This window comes from Balaenoptera musculus, chromosome 14 (assembly GCF_009873245.2).
Source record: "Balaenoptera musculus isolate JJ_BM4_2016_0621 chromosome 14, mBalMus1.pri.v3, whole genome shotgun sequence".
Classification (NCBI taxonomy): Eukaryota; Metazoa; Chordata; class Mammalia; order Artiodactyla; family Balaenopteridae; genus Balaenoptera; species Balaenoptera musculus.
Genome location: NC_045798.1, coordinates 16,629,874 through 16,653,129, shown reverse-complemented (window position 1 = coordinate 16,653,129; position 23,256 = coordinate 16,629,874). Strand labels below are relative to the sequence as shown.

The 23,256-nt window shown below is 46.0% G+C and overlaps 1 protein-coding gene across 1 annotated transcript in view; it reads left to right on the top strand.

The window, feature by feature from the left end:
* Nucleotides 1-20,817, top strand: part of ALDH2 (aldehyde dehydrogenase 2 family member) — a 29,934-nt gene extending 9,117 nt beyond the window's left edge. Inside the window, exons 2-13 of the mRNA XM_036823823.1 lie at nt 1,809-1,913; nt 3,958-4,098; nt 5,240-5,319; nt 7,468-7,579; nt 8,086-8,214; nt 8,651-8,764; nt 10,954-11,056; nt 11,661-11,845; nt 14,252-14,416; nt 16,243-16,400; nt 18,078-18,192; nt 20,377-20,817. Coding sequence (XP_036679718.1) covers nt 1,809-1,913; nt 3,958-4,098; nt 5,240-5,319; nt 7,468-7,579; nt 8,086-8,214; nt 8,651-8,764; nt 10,954-11,056; nt 11,661-11,845; nt 14,252-14,416; nt 16,243-16,400; nt 18,078-18,192; nt 20,377-20,409 — 1,440 coding nt within the window. The 3' untranslated portion in view covers nt 20,410-20,817. The remainder of the gene's footprint in view (nt 1-1,808; nt 1,914-3,957; nt 4,099-5,239; nt 5,320-7,467; nt 7,580-8,085; nt 8,215-8,650; nt 8,765-10,953; nt 11,057-11,660; nt 11,846-14,251; nt 14,417-16,242; nt 16,401-18,077; nt 18,193-20,376) is intronic.
* The last annotated feature ends 2,439 nt before the right edge of the window (nt 20,818-23,256 follow it).

The window sequence follows — 23,256 nt, the reverse complement described above, 5'->3', positions numbered from 1 at the left end:
TCTGCTCCTCCCCATGGGCTTCACTCTCCTCCAAGTTCACCAGGAGGCGAGGCCGATTCTCAGAGAGGGGGGAGCATGTGGGGAGGGTGTGGCCCAGTCCAGCTTGAACTCGGGTCCACCTGGTTTCCAGCCTGAACTCTTTCTGCTACACCTGTTCCCTCCACTGGAAACTACCTGTTGCCTGCTTCCCAGCTCTCTTGCAGGAAGAAACAGAGGTGTCTTTTCCCTTCAAATTGATGATCAACCACCTAATGTGAACCCACACACATTTCCAAAGAACCTGGCTGAGTGACTGCAGACAACTTCCCAGGTCCTAAGCCGGGGCCAGGCCATGTTGGGATGCTGGGGCCCAGGAGAGCCCTTGGGGAAGGAAGGCAGAGTGGCCTTGGACGGGTGTCCTTGCCTTCACCCCACCTGTGACCTTTGCCCCAGCCTTGGTTAAAGTGACTGAAGTGACCTCAGCCCCCTTCTGGAAAGACCAGTTTCCCCAGCCTCAGGGGACAGCTTGCTGGGAGACTTCTGCTCTGTGCTCCCCTGAGGGTTTCACAGGACCTGCCCTCCTCTCTGACCCCATCTCCTAGCACTTCCTTCCTGGTTCACCAGTAACTCTGGCCGCCTTTGTTTTTTCTCAAACACACCAGACTTATTCCTGCCCCAGGGCCTTTGCACTTGCTGTTCCTGCTGCCTGGATTGCTCATCCTCCCATTCTTCCCATGGCTGGCTCCTTTTCATCAGTCAGGGCTCAAGTCAAATGTCTGCTCTTCAGAGAAACCCTCCCTGACCATCCCAGCTAGAGTTCTCTGTCTTCCTCCACTTTAGTACTCTCTATGGATCCTGTTCTTCTCCTTTGCACTTATGACTACAGTCTGAGATTGCCTTGTATATTTGATTGCTTCTTTATTTTTTTGTGCCTACCAGAACGCCAGCTCCATGAGAGAAAAGTTCCTCACTGAGTTTGGTTCCCACTGTGTCCTCAGCCCTAGAACCGTGCCTGGCCCATTGCAGGTGTTCACAAAATATTTACTGAATGGATGAAAGAATAATCTAACTTGGTTCTCATAACAACCCTACTACAGTAGTGTGGTAGAGGAACAGTGGTTGCTAATTCTTCGTTGCTCCTCCCAGGCAGAGGTGGAGGCTCTCCTCCCTCCCTGTGAATCTGGACTGGGCCTGTGACTCATGCTGACCAATGGAATTTGGTGGCAGAAATAAGGCCATGTGACTTCTGAAGCTAAATCTTAAGAAGCCTTTCAGCTTCTGCCTGGTGTCTTGGAACACTCTCTAGGGAAGCCAGCTGTCATGTGAGAGGTCTGACTAGCCTGAGTCTGCCATACAGTCAGGAAGCTCAAGCAACCATGTGGTGCCAGACATATGAGTGAAGAAAGTATCTTGCACCTGCAACCCCAGGTGCCCTCGCTCTGCAACCACGTGACCAAGCCCTGCCCAGCTGAGCCTAATCAATGGACACAACTGTGAGAGATAATAATAAATCATTTTAAGCTACCAAATGTTGAGGTGATGTAACACAGCAGTAGATACAGATTACTGATAAGAAAGGAACATAGTCTCCATTTTTCAGGTCAAAGAAACCAGGGCATTGAAAGGTCAAATGACTTACCCACAGTACTTGGCAGAGTGGGTGCTCCAGCTTGGATTGTCTCCAAGGCCTGTGCTTTTAACTTCTAGGCCACATCCCTCTGAAGCTAATTCCTACTTGTTCTTCCTGATTTTTTTTTTTTTTAAACATGGCTGGTGGTCAGTATCAGGTTGAGAGTTGGTCCTGAGGACTTTCTTCCTTCTCATTGTAGATCTTCATAAACAATGAGTGGCATGATTCTGTCAGCAAGAGAACTTTCCCCACCATCAATCCATCCACTGGGGATGTCATCTGTCATGTAGCTGAAGGGGACAAGGTGAGATATGGTAACTTAACCTCAGGGCAGGGCTGAGTGGGTTGGGGGTGCACAAGGATGGTTTCATTCTCTAACATGTTTTTTTATGGTTGAAACTTTGTGTGTATTACTTTCATAACTAAAAATGCCAATTAAACTTTTTGAGTTAAGTGAAACCACAGAAACTCTTCCTTGCAGGTAAAAGTGCTAGATTGTACCCAGGTTCAAGAATTCATATAGTTGTGCAAAGAAGATGTGGCACATAAATACAGTGGAATATTACTCCGCCATAAAAAGAAACGAAATTGAGTTATTTGTAGTGAGGTGGATGGACCTAGAGTCTGTCATACAGAGTAAAGTGAGAAAAAAACAAATACCGTATGCTAATGCATATATATGGAATCTAAAAAGAAAAAAAGGTACTGATGAACCTAGTGGCAGGGCAGGAATAAAGACGTAGACAGACGTAGAGAATGGACTTGAGGACACAGCGGGTGAGGGGCGAAGTGAGAGTAGCATCGACATATATACACGACCAAATGTAAAATAGATAGCTAGTGGAAAGCAGCAGCATAGCACAGGGAGATCAGCTCCGTGCTTTGGGACAACCTACAGGGGTGGGATAGGGAGGGTGGGAGGGAGGCTCGAGAGGGAGGGGATATAGGGATGTATGTGTGCATGTGGCTGATTCACTTTGTTGTGCCACGGAGGCTAGCACAGTATTGTGAAGCAGTTATACACCAATAAAGATCTATTAAAAATAAAATATAGGGCTTCCCTGGTGGCGCAGTGGTTGAGAGTCTGCCTGCCAATGCAGGGGACACGGGTTCCAGCCCTGGTCTGGGAGGATCCCACATGCCGCGGAGCAACTGGGCCCGTGAGCCACAATTGCTGAGCCTGCGCGTCTGGAGCCTGTGCTCCGCAACAAGAGAGGCCGCGATGGTGAGAGGCCCGCGCACCGCGATGAAGAGTGGTCCCCACTTGCCGCAACTAGAGAAAGCCCTCGCACAGAAACGAAGACTCAACACAGTCATAAATAAATAAATAAATAAATAAAAGAACGTGAATTTCTTAAAAAAAAAAAAAAAGACTGCAGTTTCAAGGCTTTATTAAAAAAAAATATGTAAAAAAATTCATACAGTTGCAGAATTGTAGACTTGGAATTTAATTTGAGAACATCTAATCCAATCTCTCCATTTCAGACCTGGAAGTTGAAGGTCAGAGAAGGGAAGTACACAGCTAGATGGAAATCTTCTTCAGCAGAATTCAGGTCTCCTGAGATCTAGCTATGGTGTCTGTAGTATATTTTGATTTAATTATGTATACCCATAGTAATGAAAAAACAGTAATACTAATTTGAAAGTTAAAAATTAGACTTTCAGTAAAAAACATTTCATTTATTAAAATAGAAAAAGCATTAAAAATAATTCAAGAATGCCTCCTGTCCTCTGCTTTAAAACAGTCTTCTATATGCACATTTAAGGCCTTTCTCCCTTTGCTAAAAGAAAGTGTGACTACTTTTCTGGCTCATAGGGTAGTCTAATGGTAAATGTATTTAATATTAATGAAAACCATGCTCCCTACCTCCTGATACACATCTCCCTATATGGAAAATGCTAGCTGTGTTGATTTTATTGCTTTCCCAAGGAGAGGGAAGCTGGTTAAACCTGCATTAGTTGGAGACTGCCAGTCATCTCAGAAGGAATGGTTAATTTCACTGGGCTTGTTTTGAAAGGAAGAGGGGAAAAATGGCCAGTTTCTAAGTGCTGATCCCTGAGTGCCTCTCCCTACGTTAACTCTTTGGGGGATTTTGAAATGGAAATCCAGAAATGGAAACCATCAGGATCCTCATTCCCACCATGACTGCTGGGAAGGAGAGAAGCCCAGTCATTTAATTCTGAAGCTGGTCAAACAGAGCCCTTTTGAGGCTGGGAGGAACTGTTTGGGGCAGTTTCCACACAGGCATTGATTGAAGCTCCTGTGGCATGTTCGGCAGCGGGGCAGGAGGCATTTGGAGGTGGTTATTGCTGAGAAGGCCTGAAGTACCTCGGTGGGTTTTTTCCAGGAAGACGTGGACAGGGCAGTGAAGGCTGCCCGGGCTGCATTCCAGCTGGGCTCGCCCTGGCGCCGCATGGATGCGTCCAAAAGGGGCTGGCTGCTGAACCGCCTGGCTGATCTGATTGAGCGGGACCGGACCTACCTGGCAGTAAGTTCTCCGCCCCCTCCCCTCTCATCCCACATGGCGAATGGACATCCCACGATAGCCAGGAAAGGATTGCCTTGCTGACAAGTAACTGGCCAGAATGGCGTAGGCTGGACACCTTTGGGGTACCCTCCTGTGCCAACCTGGGAAGCCTCTTAGTGTTTTCCTTGATGCAGTGGGTTTGGCTAAGAAAGGAGGAGACTGGGGTGGGGAGGGGGCTATGATGGGGAAGCCTTCCTGGAGAGAGACCCCCCAGAGGGATGGACACCTCTCCCAGACCCTCTCTGTGTGGTGGGCCTCCTCCCCGTCTGCAAGAGGCAGAAGAAACCAGGAGGCAATACCCTCTCCTCCCCCAGTCCATACTGCACATAGCAGCCAGAGTGAAGCTTCTAGAAGGCAAATTATACCATGGCACTCTGCTCTTAAGCCTTCCATCGCATCCTGTGTCCTTAGGATAAAGCCCTGTTCCCTCAACATGATCTACTAGGCCTTCCCTGATCTGGCTCTATCTCCCAACTGTGGCTCTCACACACACAGCTCAACTCAGCAGCTTTCCCTCAGCTCCTTCACTGCCAAGCTTTGGGCCTTTGCACATGCTGTTTCCTCTGCCCAGGGTACTCTTCCCTTTGTCACCATTCATACCTTCCCCTTTGCCTCGTTCCTCCTACATATCCTTCAGGTTTCAGCCTAAAGGGTGCTTCTCAGGCTGGAGTTTCTCCAACTGGGTTGGGCACTTTCTAACACTCTTAACACTTGTGACTAATTCATGTCATTATTTGCTGGGTTTTTGCTCTTTTTTTTTTTTTTAAAAACATCTTTATTGGAGTATAATTGCTTTACAAAGGCTTTTTGTTCTATAAGCTCCATGATCGCCTCTGTATGCCTAGCACCTGGATCCGCCATAGAGTAGAAGCTTGAAAAAAATGTCAGTGAAATGATTGAATGAGAAGTTGGTGCATCCTTCCTCCCATCCCCTTCCTCTTGCTCCCTGCCATTGAAGAGGCCCAGAAATGCCTCAGAATTCAGCACAAAGGGGCCACCAGCCCTTCTCAGACCATGCTGAGCCTCAATGCTGTTCGTCACCCGATTTGCTGGTTCATTCCTGTGCCCGCCTGTCCGTGTTGATCTTTTTCTCTTTGCTCAGGCCTTGGAGACCCTGGACAACGGCAAGCCCTATGTCATTTCCTACCTGGTGGATTTGGACATGGTTCTCAGATGTCTCCGGTATGGGCTCAGGCTTCCTGTTCTTTGTTTTGGCCGTGCCACAGGGGAGGGAGTGTTGCTGGAGGGGTGGAAACAGAACAGTGTAAAAGGATCACAGGAGTGGGAGAAACTATTCTAGTTAGACTCCATCTCCTGGGAATCATCCCTCAATACAAAACTGTAATTGACTCATACACGTTTTCTCTTTCAGTTTTGGTAATTTATATGTTAGTTGGAATTTGTCCATTTCTTCTAGGTTATCTAATTTGTTGACTACAGTTGCACATAGTAATCTTTTATAATCGTTTTTATCTCGTTTTTATAATTATAATGTCCCCACTTCCATTTCTGATTTTAGTTATTTGTGCTTCTCCCTTTTTTCCTTAGTCTGGCTAAAGGTTTGTCAATTTAGTGAATGTTTTCAAAGAACCAGCTTGTGGATTTGTTGATTCTCTCTGTTGTTTTTCTGTTTTTCATTTCACCTATCTCTGCTCTGATCTTCATTATTTGCTTCCTCTTGCTAGCTTTGGGTTTAGTTTAATCATAAACGTTTTAATAACCAAGAAATAAAAGATGAGGAATAAGAGCTTTGCCAGAGCCCTTGGGTCACAGGTAACAGGAACTCACTCAGCCTAACTTGGGCAACTGTGGAGAGTGAGGGGTCTGAAATCCAGAAGGCCATTGAGTCTAACTGCTGCCTACTTGCTTCCTTCTTCTCTCAACTACGCTGGCCTCTCCTGGGGCCAGTCTGCATGTTAGAACCCGGTTGCTCACACCTGGGCTGGCTGCTGTATGAGTGATTCCAGCCAGACTAAGCTGCAGTCCCTTAGTCCTCGTGCCAAATTCCTGGAACGGGGGCCCTGATTGGCTGGCCTTGAGTCTGACCAGATGTGGTTCAGGTGGACAGATCATTGTTCAAATAATGGCTGTTCCTCCGTGACCATGTGGACAGAGGTGGAGGGAAAGAAGCAGTGCCAGAAAAGTATGGGTTGGACAACAAAACAGTAGTTATCCCCCATAACAGGGTTTCTCAGCCAGGGCAATTGCGTCTCCCAGGGGACAGTGGCTAATGTCTGGAGACATTTTTGGTTGTCACAACTGGGAGGGAGGGGTGCTACTGGCATCTAGTGCATAGAGGCCAGGGATGCTTTAAAAATCCTGCAGTGCACAGGACAGCCCCCCACAGCAAAGAATTTTCCAGCCCCAAATGGCAGCAGTGCCAAGATTGAGAACGCTCTGCAAGGACGCCCCAGAGGGAGCAGCCTGGTGAACAGCAGGCAGAGCCCCAGGCCTTCCCGAGTTTTAGCAGAGTGCCTCTGTGCTCGTTAAATACCTGTTCTGAGGCATGCAAACACACGTAATACAGACCTGGGAAGAAGGGAGCAGTGATGCCTTAATTTGTACAGATTGGCAACTCCGTGGCTATTTTTCTCCCTGGCGTCACAAACCTGTGTTCACACCCAGGTCAAGTCTGGTCTCAGGCTAACCTCAGCAGACACATTCATTTCAGAAATCTCTCTTTTACACTGCATGTTGCATCTCTCCCCCATCTTTCATTTTTCCTACTTCCCTGAAAATCATCACATACTATAAACACATGACTCTTCTTTTCCCCCCAGCTCTAATTTGCTGTGTTTTTGCCATTTGTGTCCCTGTGTGTCTGGATGGTAAGCTTTACAGGGTTGGGACCCAGTCATTGATTTGTTTCTGGTCACTGTTCACTCAGTCTTAGTATGATGCTCTGCACACAGCAAGTGCCAGCTGTTAGATGGGTTTGCACTATCCCACTAGAGTCGATCCATGGTTCTCAGATGCTAATCTGTGGTGCTGGGCTGGTGCGACAGTCACAGTTTAATAAATCTGAATGTTTATTAAAAATACTGATTCCTGGGCATCAGCCCCAGAGAGTCAGTTGAGTAGGTCAGAAGTGGGTACCTGGAATTTGGTGTTTTTTATGAGCACCCCAGGTGATTCTGAGACTTAGAGGTTAGTTACTGAGAATGAATTATTGTGACCCTAGCAGTTAGTTAAGTCTTTCTGGAAATAAGCCCAGAGCAAGGGCAATTATCAGAAAGACCCAGTTGGACCAGTTTGAGTCTTCTCTTTCTGCCAGAGTTTACAGGGGTCCCTGACAGTCATTGATTGAGTTTGGATTTTTTTTTTTTTAAGTTACTATGCCGGCTGGGCTGATAAGTACCACGGGAAAACCATTCCCATCGATGGGGACTACTTCAGCTACACCCGCCATGAACCTGTGGGAGTGTGCGGGCAGATCATCCCGGTGAGTGTTAGACTCGTAATAAACAAATGAAGCTTTATCAGGAGTGCTGTGAGAGGCAGCAATCTTGGGCAGGTTCATTGCCAAGGTGGGAGGGTCTGTAGGGTGATGTTGGAAGGCGGCCTGGGCAGTGGTTGAGAACATGGTCTTTAACAAAGCCAACCAGCGCTGCCACGGCTGAACTCTGTGACCTTGGGCAAGTCACTTATCCCCCTAGGACTTGGTTTCCTTCTCTGAAAAGTGGAAGTGATAGTAGCTGTCTTAGGGCAGTAGGGAGGATTGAATGCGGTGATGTAGCGTGGTGCCTAGTATGGAAAAGCATGAATGCGAGTCACTAATACCATCATCCACCACCTGCCTTGTTCATCTGTCTTAAACCTACAATTGAGCTGTGAGGGGAACACGAGAGGCTCAGAGAACCTGGTGTTGCTTCTGCTCTCCGGCTGCCACTTTCTGCTGCCAGTGCAGCTCTCGGCTGAGATTTCGGGAGTGGCTGTTGTTGATTGCAGTGGAACTTCCCGCTCTTGATGCAAGCATGGAAACTGGGCCCAGCCTTGGCGACTGGAAACGTGGTTGTGATGAAGGTGGCTGAGCAGACTCCACTCACTGCCCTCTATGTGGCCAACTTGATTAAGGAGGTGCGTGGCTTGCGTCCATCTTGACCTCTATATGCCTTTGTAGAGGCTTGCTCTATAGGAGTACTGATGAGGGGCCCCTGTAGTGGGGGTGGGTATTTGGAGAGAAGGGACTGAACCCCCCTCATCCCTGCTCATCACACTTCAGCCGAAGTGACCCGCACCACCTCTCTTCTACACTGGGTTTCACTGCAAGACCCCTCTGGAGAATGAAAACCATTCTAAGTGAGTGCCATGGGGGCAGGGGCAAAGGGCACAGGGAATCCCACAAAACAGGCTTCTTGCTGCACCATTTAGAATTCCTGAGCAGTACCCGGTAAGACTGCTCACCTGTGTGCTGGGCAGACTGCCTCAGCTTCTGGGAGGGGATGTGTATTCTTCCGTCCAGACCCTTTGGAGCGGGAGAACGACTCCCAGTGTCCCTGGTGTTTGCCTACAGGCCGGCTTTCCTCCTGGCGTGGTCAACATCATACCTGGATTTGGCCCCACGGCTGGGGCCGCCATCGCCTCCCATGAGGATGTGGACAAAGTGGCCTTCACAGGCTCCACTGAGGTAAGGCATCCTAGGACCTCAAGCTTGTGGTATGTTTGGCTCAAGCGCCCCCAGTCCTCAAAGGATGATGCGTTCAAGACTAGCCTCTGGGGGACTTTCCTGGCGGTCCAGTGGTTAGGGCTCGGCGCTTTCACCGCTGTGGCCCAGGTTCAGTCCCTGGTTGGGGAACTAATATCCCGCAAGCCGTGCAGCGCAGCTAAAATAAAGTAAAATAAGATTAGCCTCTGGGTACTGCATGGGGGTCTGCCCCAGGACTGCCTTTGAGTAGCTCAAGTGAGGGGCCCCATGTGTGCCAGCAGGGACCATCAGGGTGGAGCCCTTTGTGGATTGGTTGATACTCCAGCTGCTGTAGGGGGGTGGCCTGGCACCCCATGTGGGATAAAGAGGCCAGGACTGTCTAGACTTTATAAAGCCCAGAGCTGACCGCCTGCCCAAGGTCAAAGCACCTCGGCCGTGTCAGACTCCTTGACTGGCACTGCCCTGGCGATTAAAGAGAGTGGGCTTCAGGGAGACATGAGTTCAAATCCCAGCCTTGCCATTTTGACATGAGGCAATTCACTGAGTGTCTTTGGGGGCTCCATTCATTGTGTTTAAAATGAGGATGGCAGTATCTATGCAGTACAGACAGTGGGTGTGCTGTAGTGGGGAAGATAATGCGCTTTGGAGTCAAACTAACTGTTTCAGCAGCACTTACTTAGCTATGCGACCTTAGGCAAGTCAGCCTCCTAAAGCCTCCTTGTCCCCACCTGTAAAATAGGGATAATAACTGTGCCCACCTCCCGGGGTTGGCCAGAGTGAGATAAAGCTTATGATGTATTCAGCAAAAGTCTAGCCCAGAGTAAGTGCTCAGTGAGTGAATGAATGAATGAATGAGTGAGTGCTGCTCTGTGCCAGGCCCCGGAGAGACAAAGACATATAATATGCCTGGGGATTCCTTAAACATAATCACCTTGAAAGCAGGGACAAAATTCCTTTTTCCTATCCTTGAATTCTTGGAAGGCTTCATTGCATGACTTTAGAGAAGGCATGCTGAATAGTATAATAAAGGTGATCTTTAAAAGGTGATCCTCGAGGTAAAGATACCTTCAGATGTTCAGTCTGTACGCAGAGATGGCGGTTGCGGGAGGGCAGAACTGTGGCCTAGATGACACAGTCCAGGCTCTTTCTTGGCTTAGTCACCACCTAAATTAATGCCTCAAGGGGATGTTGAGAATCTTGCAGATGGGATGGTTTCTTTCTTTTTTTTTTTTTTTAAATTAATTAATTTATTTATTTTTGGCTGTGTTGGGTCTTCGTTGCTGTGCGCGGGCTTTCTCTAGCTGCAGCGAGCGGGGGCTACTCTTCGTTGCAGAGCGCGGGCTTCTTATCGCAGTGGCTTCTCTTGTTGCGGAGCACGGGCTCTAGGTGCGGGCTTCAGTAGTTGTGGCTCGCGGGCTCTAGGCGCGCGGGCTTCAGTAGTTGTGGCATATGGGCTTAGTTGCTCCGCGGCATGTGGGATCTTCCTGGACCAGGGCTCGTACCCGTGTCCCCTGCATTGGCAGGCGGATTCTTAACCATACTGCGCCACCAGGGAAGTCAGACGGGATGGTTTCTTGACCACGGTATGTGTGTTCATTCAACAGATAAGCACAGGGGTGTCTTTGTACCAGGCTATTGGAATATGGAGGTGAGAAGCACCCCATCCTTGCCCTGTGCTAGGAGATACCATTTAAAACACTGTGAGAATGAGGCAGGATAGCAGGTCTGAACTGGTGCTGGATGCAGTTTGCCCAAATGTGAATTCTGATTCCACATTTACTGTGTGACTTTGGGCAAGTGACTTGACCACTCTGAGCTATAGCTCCCACATTTCTATATCAAGGGAAAGAGTCGGCCCTACCTCTGAGGTTGTTGTGAGGGTTGAACTTAACGCACACAAAACACTTAGCACAGTGTCTGGTATGTAGGTGGTGCTGAGTGTAGAAGCCACACAGCAATGACCCTGCTCGTGTCGTTACTGTCATTGTCATCCTAGGAGCTCAGAGGATGGGGCAGTGATGGTAAGTGAATGGCCAGATTTGGTGAAATTCTCCAGGTCTCTTGTAGTCCAGCTACTCCCTCAGGTTGTGGGGGCTTCTGTTCTGTGTGTCTGAGAACATTTGGTTTTGTTTTCCTCCGCTGAGTTTGTCTCTGTTCCTGCTTCCCTATAGGTTGGCCACCTAATCCAGACTGCTGCGGGGAACAGTAACCTCAAGAGAGTGACCCTGGAGCTAGGAGGAAAGAGTCCCAATATCATCATGTCAGATGCTGACAGTAAGTTTTCAGGGGGGAGGTCTGGTATCAACCTGCCACTAGCTCTGTATTCTGTGGTCCCACTCAGTTCCGCAGTCCTCAGCATCCCTCGGTTTTGGTTTCTGCCCCCAGGGCCTCAGGATGAAAGTAAGACTCCTCAGCATGGCCCTCTGGCCTACACGATGTGGCCTCTCCCCCAGCCTTTCTCCTCTCTGCTCCCTATAATCCAGCCAGGCTGAGCTACTCACTTGCACAAGCTTGCAGCATGCTTTCAGATTAGACTACTTTTCTTCCATCACATCCTTTTTCCTGGTCCTGCTGAGGTGCTCCCAGATTCGTCCTCCTTGAGGGAGTCTTCCCTGATGGCCATAGGCCAGCTGGTTTGGTCCTCCAGCCGCCCTTGGCTCCATTACCACAGTGGGTGATGACCACTCTCCTTCGTGTCTATCTGCCACTTGGTCTCCACACTCAGAGAAGGGAGCGATCGGCCCTGCCTTGTTCCCACACAGAGTCTGGCACCCAGCAGGCACGAACGCTGTTGGTAGTGTTAACGGGTTAAGGGTAGCAGCCACCGGGGCCAGGCTCCTCCTTATCCTCTTCTCATGGTTGCCTTCTGCCTCCGCAGTGGACTGGGCTGTGGAGCAGGCCCACTTCGCCCTGTTCTTCAACCAGGGCCAGTGCTGCTGTGCAGGCTCCCGGACCTTTGTGCAGGAGGACATTTATGCCAAGTTTGTGGAGCAGAGTGTTGCCCGGGCCAGGTCTCGTGTGGTCGGGAACCCCTTTGACAGCCAGACTGAGCAGGGGCCGCAGGTAAGCCCCGTGGTTGCACGCAGGTCTCGGTGTCCGGAGCCACCATGGAGAAGAGGAAAGGGCCTTGGACTCTGAATCCGGCAGGCCTGGCTTCAAGTCTCAGCTCTGCCAGGTACCAGCTGTGTGCCCTTGGGAAGCCACATGCTGTCTCTGAGCCACCATTCTCTCATCCATAAAGCCTGCCCTTTGTAACTCACAGAGTGGCCGTGAAGTGGAAATTAATAATGGAAAGCCCTTTGTAAATTACATACACATAATAAATAGGAGGAATGGCTGTGAGAAAGGGAATGCATGTTTCCTGGACCTTGGCCATCCATATAAATGCATCTACCAGAAAGACACACGCATACCTGTTAATCGCAGTTACCTCTGGGAGGAGGGCGGAGGGCCGTGGTAGCAGAGGGACTTCATTTCACTTTATACTCTTCTGAGCTGTTTGATTTAAAATATAAAAAAATTTTTTTTTTTTTTTACCATGAGCATGTATTCATTTTAACTAATAAAAATATAAATCTATAGTCAATATAAATATAAAAATATAGTCAATAATAATTATAACAAAAGGAAACACAGTGCCTCACCCCACCACTTCCTCTCACATCCTGATCCTTTTTCCAGCATCGGCCTTAGACCCAGCCTGTCTTGGGCTCACTCTCCACAGGGCCCTGTGCTGGCCTCCTCCAGCCTCCTCCTCCCAGGGCTGAGGAATCCACTGGGTCAGGGATGCTTCCTCCCACAAATCCCCTGCACGCGGCCCTGAGCCCACTTCTGGGTGGGGGCCTCTCTGCAGGCTTCATTGTCCTGGGGGCGTCTGCGTTCCTTGTGTCTACTCCCCAGGCTCCAGTGCTGGCCCAAGGCAGCCTTTTTTTTCTTTTAAGTAATAGATTCTATTTTTTTAGAACAATGAGCAGAAACTACAGAGTTCCCATATATCCCCTAACCTCCCCATCCCCTAGTTTCTCCTATTATTAATATCTTGCATTGGTGTGATACATTTGTTATAATTTGATGAGCCAATATTGATATATTATTATTAAATGAAGTCTGTAGTTTACATTAGGGTTCACTCCTGGTGTTGTACATTCTGTGGGTTTTGACAAATGAATCAAGGCATGTACCCATGATTACGGTATCACACAGAATAGTTTCAGTGCCCTAAAAATCTCCTGTGCTCCACCAGTTCATTCCTCCCTCCCCCTAAACCCTTGCAACCACTGATCTTTCTACTGTCTCTATAGTTTTGTCTTTTCCAGAATGTCATATAGTTGGAATCATATAGTCTGTAGCCTTTTCAGATTAGGCTTCTTCCTCTTTTTCTTTTTTTTTCCCCAGATTGCCTTCTTTTACTTAGCAATGTACATTTAAGTTTCCTCTATGTCTTTTCGTGACTTGATGGCTCACTACTTTTCATGGCTGAATAACATGCTACTGAATGGATAGGCCACATTTTCTGTATCCATTCATCTGTTGATAGACCCTTGGGTTGTTTCTACTTTTTAGCTATTGCGAATAGTGCTGCTGTGAATCCCAACGTCTTTTTTTCTCTCATTCTTCTTTGTGGTTTGTGGCTATATAATTAAGGTAATACAAATTTGTATTAAAAACGTCATAAAAAAGAGTTTAAAGTAAAAAATAAGATCCCCTTGTCCCCTTCATGTCTATTCCTCGTAGGTAACCACATACACACAGTTACATTTTGGCATGTTTGTTTGAACAAAAGTAGGGTCATATAATATATATCATCCTACAAGCTTCCCCGCTCTTCACAGAACATCTTAGGCTGTCTTTCTGTGTCAGTCAGTGGACAGATCTGTTGTTAATGATGCCAGTATATGGATGTGCCATATTAACCAGCTCCTCTACTGATGCATAGTTGGGATTGTTTCCACTTTTTGCTTCTGTAAGATGTTCCCCAGTGACTATCCTTGTTCAGGTCCCTTTGTCACATGTAGAATAAATTCCTGGAAGTTAAATAGCTGGGTCAGAGGATATGAACATCTAATTTTTTGTCTGATATTAATAAGCCATTTGCCCGAAGAGCTGTACCAGCTAACAGTCCTTTCTCTTTTTTTTTAAATTGAGGTGTAACTGACCTATAATGTTGTATCAGTCCTTCTAATAATGTATGAATATTACAGAGTATGCAACATACCCTTGGCATCAATGTATTTTCTTACTATTTAAAATTTTTAGTAATCTCATATTTGAAAAACAAAAACAGTGGGCTTGATATTCATTTCTTTGAGGGCTAATGAGTCTGGAGGAATCTATTCTTATGTTTTTGGCCTTGCTTATTCATGATCTGGCCCATTTCCCAGTTGTCTTCTTGCCTGTGTGGTTCTAAGCCTGCAGCTGGGAGAGGTATGGCTGTAGCATCTCTGTAACTCTGGGTTCCTTCTCCCTCAGGTGGATGAAACTCAGTTTAAGAAGGTCCTTGGCTACATCAAATCTGGGAAGGAGGAGGGGGCGAAGCTGCTGTGTGGTGGAGGGGCGGCTGCTGACCATGGCTACTTCATCCAGCCCACCGTGTTTGGAGACGTGCAGGATGGCATGACCATCGCAAAGGAGGAGGTAGGCATGGCTCCAGCGCTCGAGGGAGTGCTCCTAGGAGGAGAAGCGGACAGTTCAGTCCAGCATCTTGACCCAGGACCCATCCGCTGGCCTTGGGCCAAATCCTGGCTCTATGCATAAGACAAATGATTTGCAGTTCACTTCTGATCTTGTGCCTCTCCTCTTCAGCCTCTTATGGCTGCCAGTGGTTGGGGAGAACGTCTGAATTCCCCGGCAGAGCCTACAGGTCCTGTGTGTTCTCGTCCCTGCGAGCTGTGAGTCAAGGAATGACTCTTCCCGGCCCTTCTCATGGCCTTCATGTGAGCAGACACTGGACTAGATCAAAGGGCTGACTTCCCCACATGGCGAGAGTCCCTTGATCTTCTCTCCCCCTTGGCACTGATTACGAACGTAGGGCAGCAGCTCCATGTCATTCATTCGTTCATTTCACAAAATTTGTTTTTAACATCTTTATTGGAGTATAATTGCTTTACAATGGTGTGTTAGTTTCTGCTTTATAACAAAGTGAATCAGCTATACGTATACATATATCCCCATATCCCTTCCCACAAATAATTTTTGAATTCCTACTATGTGAAAGGTGCTCTGCAGACACTGGAGATCCAGGGGTATCTGACATGTGTACTCTGCCCTTGTGGATTTCAGACTCACTCCACTTCCCCCAGCAGGATGAAGCCCTTTAGCGGCCCTATGCAGGGAAAACATTATACTGCCACCCCCTTTCATGGATAATTCAAAATAAAATAATATTAAAATGCAAAATCAGGGTAAGAGAGTACAACAGAGTTCTGCCTCTTTTCCCATCATGACTACTTTGATGCTTTTTTTTTTTTTTTAATCTTGATGGTAATGGAAAATATCCATTTTCTAGAAGGGCAGGGGCTGCCTTTGCTTTGCTAGTGCCCAAAGTGCAAGATGCCCCGTCTCGCAGTCCTTGCTCCAACCATGATGGGCTCCTGGCAGTCTTCTCGCACCTCCGTCTTGACACTCTCCACCCAGTCCTAGAATCAGTCATTTCTTCAAGAAGTCCTAGTTCCTTTTAGTGGAGAATGGGATTTTGTAAGAATGGGTGCTGCGTGTGCCGGTGCCTGGAACTCCATTTCCCTCCTCCCTGCTCCTCACCCTCACTCTGGTTTGGCTAGTTTCTGCTCGTGTGGTGTCACAGCTTGACTATCACCTCTCGAGGCCTTCGCTGATCCCCTGCCTCCCACCACTCAGGCCAGGTAGCTCCTCTGGGCTCCCACCACTTGTCATGGTCACATGCCAATCACTTAATTACATCAGGATCTGTTCCCCGGGGTCTCTCCCCTGGTAGGGCTGAGAGCAGCCACACCCCAACCGCAACAAGCACACCTAGCTCCCATGTTTTGGTTTCCAAAGCCCACTAAAGCCCACTAAAAGGAACCAGGATGCCTTGAAGAAATGGCTCAGAAATAGGGCAGGGAAAGTATAAGATAAACTCAGAGCATCTTGAGATCAGAGACCCTATTTTGTTCATAGCTTTTTCTTCAGCATCTAGTGTTGCTGAATGACTGAAATTCTTTGAAACTAAATCTCCATGTGACCTGTCAGTGCAAGCCCCTACCTCACAGGACTGTTTAGAAATAAGATAAGGTATGTAAGGTCCGTGGCACATAGAAGGTCCCCTTAGCTTCCTTCCCTTTGTATTCCAGTGAGTGTGGGAGCTGTCGTCTCCCTCTGGAACTGTTAGGGTGTGTCTGGGGGCTTGTTACCACATCTGGAATCATCTGCTTAGCGCTGTGGAAAGCTGGGTAACAGGTGGTTCCGTGTCTGCCCCACCCACCCATTGTGCTCTCTAACCCCAGATCTTTGGGCCAGTGATGCAGATTCTGAAGTTCAAGACCATAGAGGAAGTCGTTAGGAGAGCCAACAATTCCAAGTATGGGCTGGCTGCAGCTGTCTTCACAAAGGACTTGGACAAGGCCAATTATCTGTCCCAAGCCCTCCAGGCTGGCACCGTGTGGTAAGTGCCTCCCAGCAGCCTCTCGCAACCCAGGTAGAGATCCCCAAGCCGGGGTCTTCTGGAATCCACTACTCACATCCCAGAATTGGGGTGCCAGGCTTAGTTCCTCCTGGGTCAGGGTGTGGTATAGCAGATAGGGATGTCCTTCCCCCTCTCCTCCAGATTAAACTTCCCTCCAGTGCATATGCCTGTGCAGCTGTTCTTGGGCAAGCAGATGGATGACTGGGGCTCCTTACCAAGCTGTAACAAGAGCAGGAGACCAGAGCTGAGGGCCCACATCTTTGTAAACACTGGTCTTAAAAGCTTAGCACCAATTGCACACCCACTAGAATGGCTGTAATTTATTTATTTTTAATTAAAAAAAATTTTTTTATTTTATTTTATTTTTGGCTGCGTTGGGTCTTTGTTGCTGCACGTGGGCTTTTTTCTGGTTGCGGCGAGTGGGGGCTACTCTTTGTTGTGGTGCATGGGCTTCTCATTGCGGTAGCTTCTCTTGTTGTGAAGCATGGGCTCTAGGCATGTGGGCTTCAGTAGTTGTGGCTCGCGGGCTCTAGAGCACAGGCTCAGTAGTTGTGGCACATGGGCTTAGTTGCTCCGCGGCATGTGGGATCTTCCTGGATCAGGGCTTGAACCCGTGTCTTCTGCACTGGCAGGCGGATTCTTAACCACTGCACCACCAGGGAAGCCCCGATGGCTGTAATTTAAAAAACAGAAAATACCAAGTGTTGGTTAGGATGTGGAGAAACTGGAACCCTTATACGTTGCTGTTGGGAATATAAAATGTTGCAGCCACTAGAAAAGTCTGGCAGTTCTCAATAAGTTAAACATAGAATTATCATAGGACCCAGTGATTCCACTCCTGGGTACATACCCAAGAGAAAAAAAACATACATCCACACAAAAAAGTGTATCTGAATGTTCACAGATTATTCACAGTAGTCAAAAGGTGGAAACAACCTAACTGTCCATCAACTGATGAATGGATACACAAAATGTGGTTTCTCTGTGCAATGGAAATATTCAGCCATAAAAAGGAATGAAGTACTGATAACCTGCTACAGCATGGAAAACATAATACTAAATGAAATAAGCCAGACACAGAAGGTCACATATTATATGATTCCATTATATGACATGTCCAGAATAGGCAAATCCATAGAAAGAGAAAGTAGATTAGGGGCTGCCAGAGGCTGAAGGAGTGGGGGAATGGGGAGTAACTGCTTATTGGGTATAGGGTTTCTTTCTGGGGTGATAAATGTTCTGGAATTATATAGAGGTAATGGTTGCACAACATTGTGAATACATTATAAAGCACTGAATATACTATAAAGCACCTTTAAAGTGGTGAGTTTTAAATTCAGTTAAAATTTAATAATTTAAAAAAATTGCCCCAAAAAGCTTAATACCCAATTAGCAAAAATGATTCATTAAAATGGGAAGCTAGCATGTGGTGCACCCCGTTACTGACATCCATGTGTGGCCACATCATGAAGGATGAGATGACTTAAGGCTTTATTTCATGTGGCCTGCTTTTGACTCCTATATAGCTAGCTATTAGTAGGGTTCTACCCATCCATTTTTCTCAATAAAATTTTAGAACAATACAGGAGGTCCGAGGGGTATGATGCTTATCCCCCACCCCAAGAGTTACTTCTAAAATCTCATCTTAAATTATAGGGTCAACTGCTATGATGTGTTTGGGGCCCAGTCACCGTTTGGTGGCTACAAGCTGTCTGGGAGCGGCCGGGAGCTGGGAGAGTATGGGCTTCAGGCATACACTGAAGTGAAAACTGTGAGTATGGGCACCTTCTCAGCCCTCTCCCTCGTGCTGGGGTCCATCAGTATTGACTGCTAGTTTCTTGTTTTAAGCCATGGAAGCTACCAGAGAGGGTAAAGACCCAGTCTCTGCTGTGTCTCATGAGGAATAAGTAGGGACTTGACCACCACTATGCCTACACAGTCCTTTGCTGGGCTTTGTTATACACTGAGTACTGTAAAACCTGAGAGGAGGCAAAGATCCCAGTGGGCTGAAGCAGCGAGGAAAAACTTCTAATAAGAATCAAGCTACGAGGCATTAGATATCAAGGGCCATATCCTTTGCTTCTGCAATCCTGAAGAACTAATCAGAAATAGAAAGAAAGCTTTATTTCCATAAATAGCCATCACAGCATTCTCCAACAGGGAAAAATCAGATGTAACCTAAATGCCCAATAAATTATGGAATATTAAGTAGCTGTTAAAGTATTTTTGTAGAATATTTGATATGAAAAATGCTTATCCTTTGAAGTAAAAAAGCAGGATACAAAGTGATAAATGCAGTATAAGCCCAACTTTAAAACTGTATATGCTCATATACAGATACTCAGATATCTTTATCAATGTGAAAAAAGACAGGAAAAAAAGATACTAAAGTAAAAATGATTTTCTCTCTACAATGAATACTAATTATAATTTAACCAGGAAACATACTCACAAATGATATTTTAAGAAAAGAGAAATGGGCACAGGGCAAGCAAACCAGCCTGGGGGTGGGGGCGGCGATGGGAGCAGGATGAGAAAGGGGGAACAGAGCAAGAAAAGGTAAACAGTGGTCTTCATTCAGTACTACAGTGGAAGCCTGAGAATAACTCTGTATAGTATGAAACTCTAATAATATACAACCTAAGTTCTCAAGAAGATCACTGGAATAAAGTAAACATGTTTACTTGTTTATTGAAATGTTTCCATTATATACAAGAGGTGAGACCCAGATTTGATATTGACATTGAGATGTCATTAGCCTATAACTGTTCATCAAAACAATAGTTATGGAGGAGATTATTTAGGTATGGAGTGAGGGGGGAGGGAGGCCTAGGACTGAGCCCCAAGGAACTGCAGTACTTAAGGATTGACTGGAGGGCAGTAGAAGAGCCTGAAAAGGAGAGGCTTGAGTTGAGGTGATTTGTGGAGGAATCCAAGTGTAAGCTGTGAATGCTGGAGCCCTCAGGAAATGAGATGTTGGGGAGAACTCGAGAAGGCTTTTGAAGAAATGGCAGGACTTGATGGCTTAGGAGGGTTAGAGGATGTGGGTGAAGGGGGCAAAGCTGATTCAGCCCAGCACCCACACTGTGCTTGGTGCTCATGATAAAGAGTCCTGTAATTTAAAAAAAAAAAAAAAAGTCCTGTATTTTGAGCTTTAGGAACTCGAATGATAACAACACTAACAAAAATAGGGATTTTTCAGAAGAGAAGTCAAGTTTGCAAGGGGGACTGATGAGAAAATTTCTTTTTATTTTTACTGAAAGTTTACTTTGTGCCAAAATCTGTGCTAGACTGTCTTATGTATGTTACATCATTTAATGCTCACAACAACCCCATGAAGGAGATACTGCTGTTATCCCATTTTACAGATGAGGGAACGAGTCACACAGAGGTGAAGCACTTGCCCAGTAGCGGGGAAAGCTGGGATTCAACCCCATATCCATCTGAATCTGCAACCTTCCCACTAACACACTGAGACACCTGTGAGCTTGGGCACATTATCTTTTCCTGGCTCTGATTCTTGTGGAGGAACATACGGGTCTCGGTCAGGGTCTCTCAGCCTTGGAACTGTGGACACTTGGGGTTGGATAATCCTTTGTGGTGGGGCTGTCATGTGCAGTGTAGGATGTTGAGCAGCATCCCTGACTTTTGCCCATTAGATGCCTGTAGCAACCCTCCCCCCAACGGTGACAATCAAAAATGTCTCCAGACATTGCCCACTGTTCTCTGGGGGGCACAGCTGCCCCCGGTTGAGAATGACTAGGTCAAGGGGAGGCAGAGTGTGATCTAATGCAGAACACAGCCCTAGCGGTTGCTGGGATTGGCCATTGGCCATCGAGATGTTAGAAGTCAGGAAAGCCCTTCTGTTTATAGCTCAGGCAGCACCCAGCTGAGGGGGCCTGCAGACCAAAGGGAAGCATGAAGATTTAACAGCTTCTCTGCACCCCTCTTACAGGTCACAGTCAAAGTTCCTCAGAAGAACTCATAAAGAACCATGCTGGCTTTCTTACTCATCCAGTGATGCAAAGTTCAAGGAGATTAAGCAACAAAACCAAGAAAAATGACCGTTGCATGCTAAAGGTCTCAAAAGAGAAATTCTGCCAGAAAAATCTCTTGGATCAAGAAAGTTCCAGAATTTGAATCAATAAATAGGGTGGGTGTGGGGCAAAGGGTATATGGAAAGCCTTTTAAACTGCAACAATACTACTAGCTTTCAGGGTGATTTTTTCAAAGATAGATTCAAATATCTCATCCTGTCCATCTGAAACACTTCTGTAACTTGCCTTAATGGGGGAAGAAAAAGCCATTGTTTACCACTGTTCCATCTTTGAAGTAGCAACTAGCACCTTGCTTTGTATTCTGGACTAAAACTCATTAAAAACAGTGCTGCTCTTCACTTTTTAGGTAACTCTTCCTCCATCTCAACCCAAGGAGATGTTGTCACATAGATATGTTGTCCCCTCTGTGTGTATGTCACAGTGTAAACAACTGTCACCCATCCCCTACTGTGCATAAATAGCCTTTGTTTCCTGCATGTAATTAACAGATGTCTCCGGCCTGCCCATGTGTGACAGGCCCTGTACGACACACTGAGGACGACACCTACACAAGACTCCCAGCCCGTCCTCAGAGAGAGGGAGGTAAACCAGGAAACACACACTTGACACCCAAGGTTGGTTCTCAGTGTTTTAAGTTCAAAAACTTTGGTCAAAACCAATGAGACAGATTCCTGCTGGACCAGTTTCATAAGAGATTAATTTGAAAACCAGATGTCAATTTACTCACTTTAAGTGAGGTCTGTATTTCCAATAGCCGGACCTTTTGAATCTTGTATCTAGAACACTGCCTTACTTTAGTCAAGGGACCTGGCAAATTAGTAATCAGTGTTATTAGTAAATTAGGAAACAGAAGATTCCTTAGTGAGCAATGGAATTGGAGCAAAAAGAACTGAATCACAGTAGTAGTTTGTGAGTGATCACATTTGGGTCACAGATTCCTTTAAGAATTTGAGGGAAAGTTTGATCCTTTCCTGAGAAAAAAACACCTGTATAATATTTGCAGACAGTGTCAGGGAGTGATGGAGCTCATTGGTTGACCCCTGGCTTTATTTCACTGAGGCTAAGCCACATCTTGATAGGCGATCCCTATTCCACTAGAGACTAACTGGACTTCTTTGAATAGCACTTCACAATTTTTGTCATATATGCATATACCTGTATTATCAGTTACTTTTTTCTTTAAATTGACTCTTATTTAGATAAAAATTTTGAAAAATACCTTATTGCAATATCTAAAAAAGAATAGCATTTAACTGCCATAAATAGAAGACATTATAAAAAAGATGAAACAATGTTACTAAATTTAAAATAATGAAATACAAGTAAAGCTAATCTTTTAGATTATATATATATATGTATACAAATTAATCATTCTATAGCTGAAATAAGTGTACCTCACTGAGGAGACAAGGATTTTATGACCAGTCATCAGTAATGGGATATTCCAGTTGACGTTGCTTCAAGAAATGATTCTGTATTTTAGCTTTGGTGATGAGCAGCAGCAACAGTGCCATTACACGTGAACCGAGCGGCAAAGGACAAAGCTTTGAGCTCACCCCCGTTCTCCCATCTCCTCTGCAGCTTCTTAGGCTTAAGGTGGTGCGCGGTGGCACCAGGTCAGCTGAAACGTCTGTCCCTGTTCTCATGGCACTTGCATCTACCTGGGGAGAGAGGCATTAAACATAGGGATATAACAGGAAGAGGGTGTTCTGAGAGTGCAAAAGGGGGCGCCTGGCCTAAGCTGGGCCTGATGGAAGAAAAGGTCACGCCCCTCACACATGCGTCCATCATAAACACTTACTGGGAGGTTACTGAGTGCTAGGTACTGGCGATGAAAAGACGAATAAGACTTCTAAGACACTATCTAGAAGCTCAGGATCTGGTGAGGGGAACAGACTCTCAAAAGTGATGATTATAATATAATATAGATGCCAGATACAATGAGAGCGATCAGGTAATGACATCATGGAAGGATAAGAAGGGCCCCTGCTGACTGCAGGCAGGGAAGAATGCTCCCTAGACGGTACTTATGTATTTTACTTGCTTTCCAGGCTTCTTGCCAGAAGTTAAATTCTTGAAGGTTTGAGCCTGGGTTATTTGCCTATAATTTATGCCCTTTATGTAAATGGGAGTACCACTATTATCTGCTAAATATTTACCTTAAGCAATAATAAATGCATGTCAAAGTCTGATTTTCAGAAGTTAAAAACATGACTCATATGTGAATATAAGATGAACATAGGTCAAAGATTTTACTCATTAATTAATAAGATGATGAAGCAGATAAACAACAAAGTCCTACTGTATAGCACAGAGAACTATATTCAATATCTTGTAATAAACCGTAATGGAAAAGAATATGAAAAAGAATATATATATATATAACTGAATCACTTTGCTGAACACCAGAAACTAACACAACATTGTAAATCAACTATACTTCAATTGAAAAGACGATGAAGCAGGTTCAAAAATCACGGAGGAACTGGCCATTTGTGGGCATTTTAATAAAGGTCTTCACAGCAACGAAGACCCAACGCAGGCAAAAATAAAATAAATAAAAATAAATTAATTTAAAAAAAAGATTGGTAGGTTAGATACAAAACTGGTTAATGTCCTATAAAGCAAGAAACAGTAACTAACCATGAGCATTTTGTTTTTACCAGATAGAAATCATTTGCAGCTCTACTGGACATAAATCTATATATAAATTATAGGTCACAGAGTGAGCTCTTAATTGGTTAACAGCAAATTCAAACAATGCTATGATCTCCTAG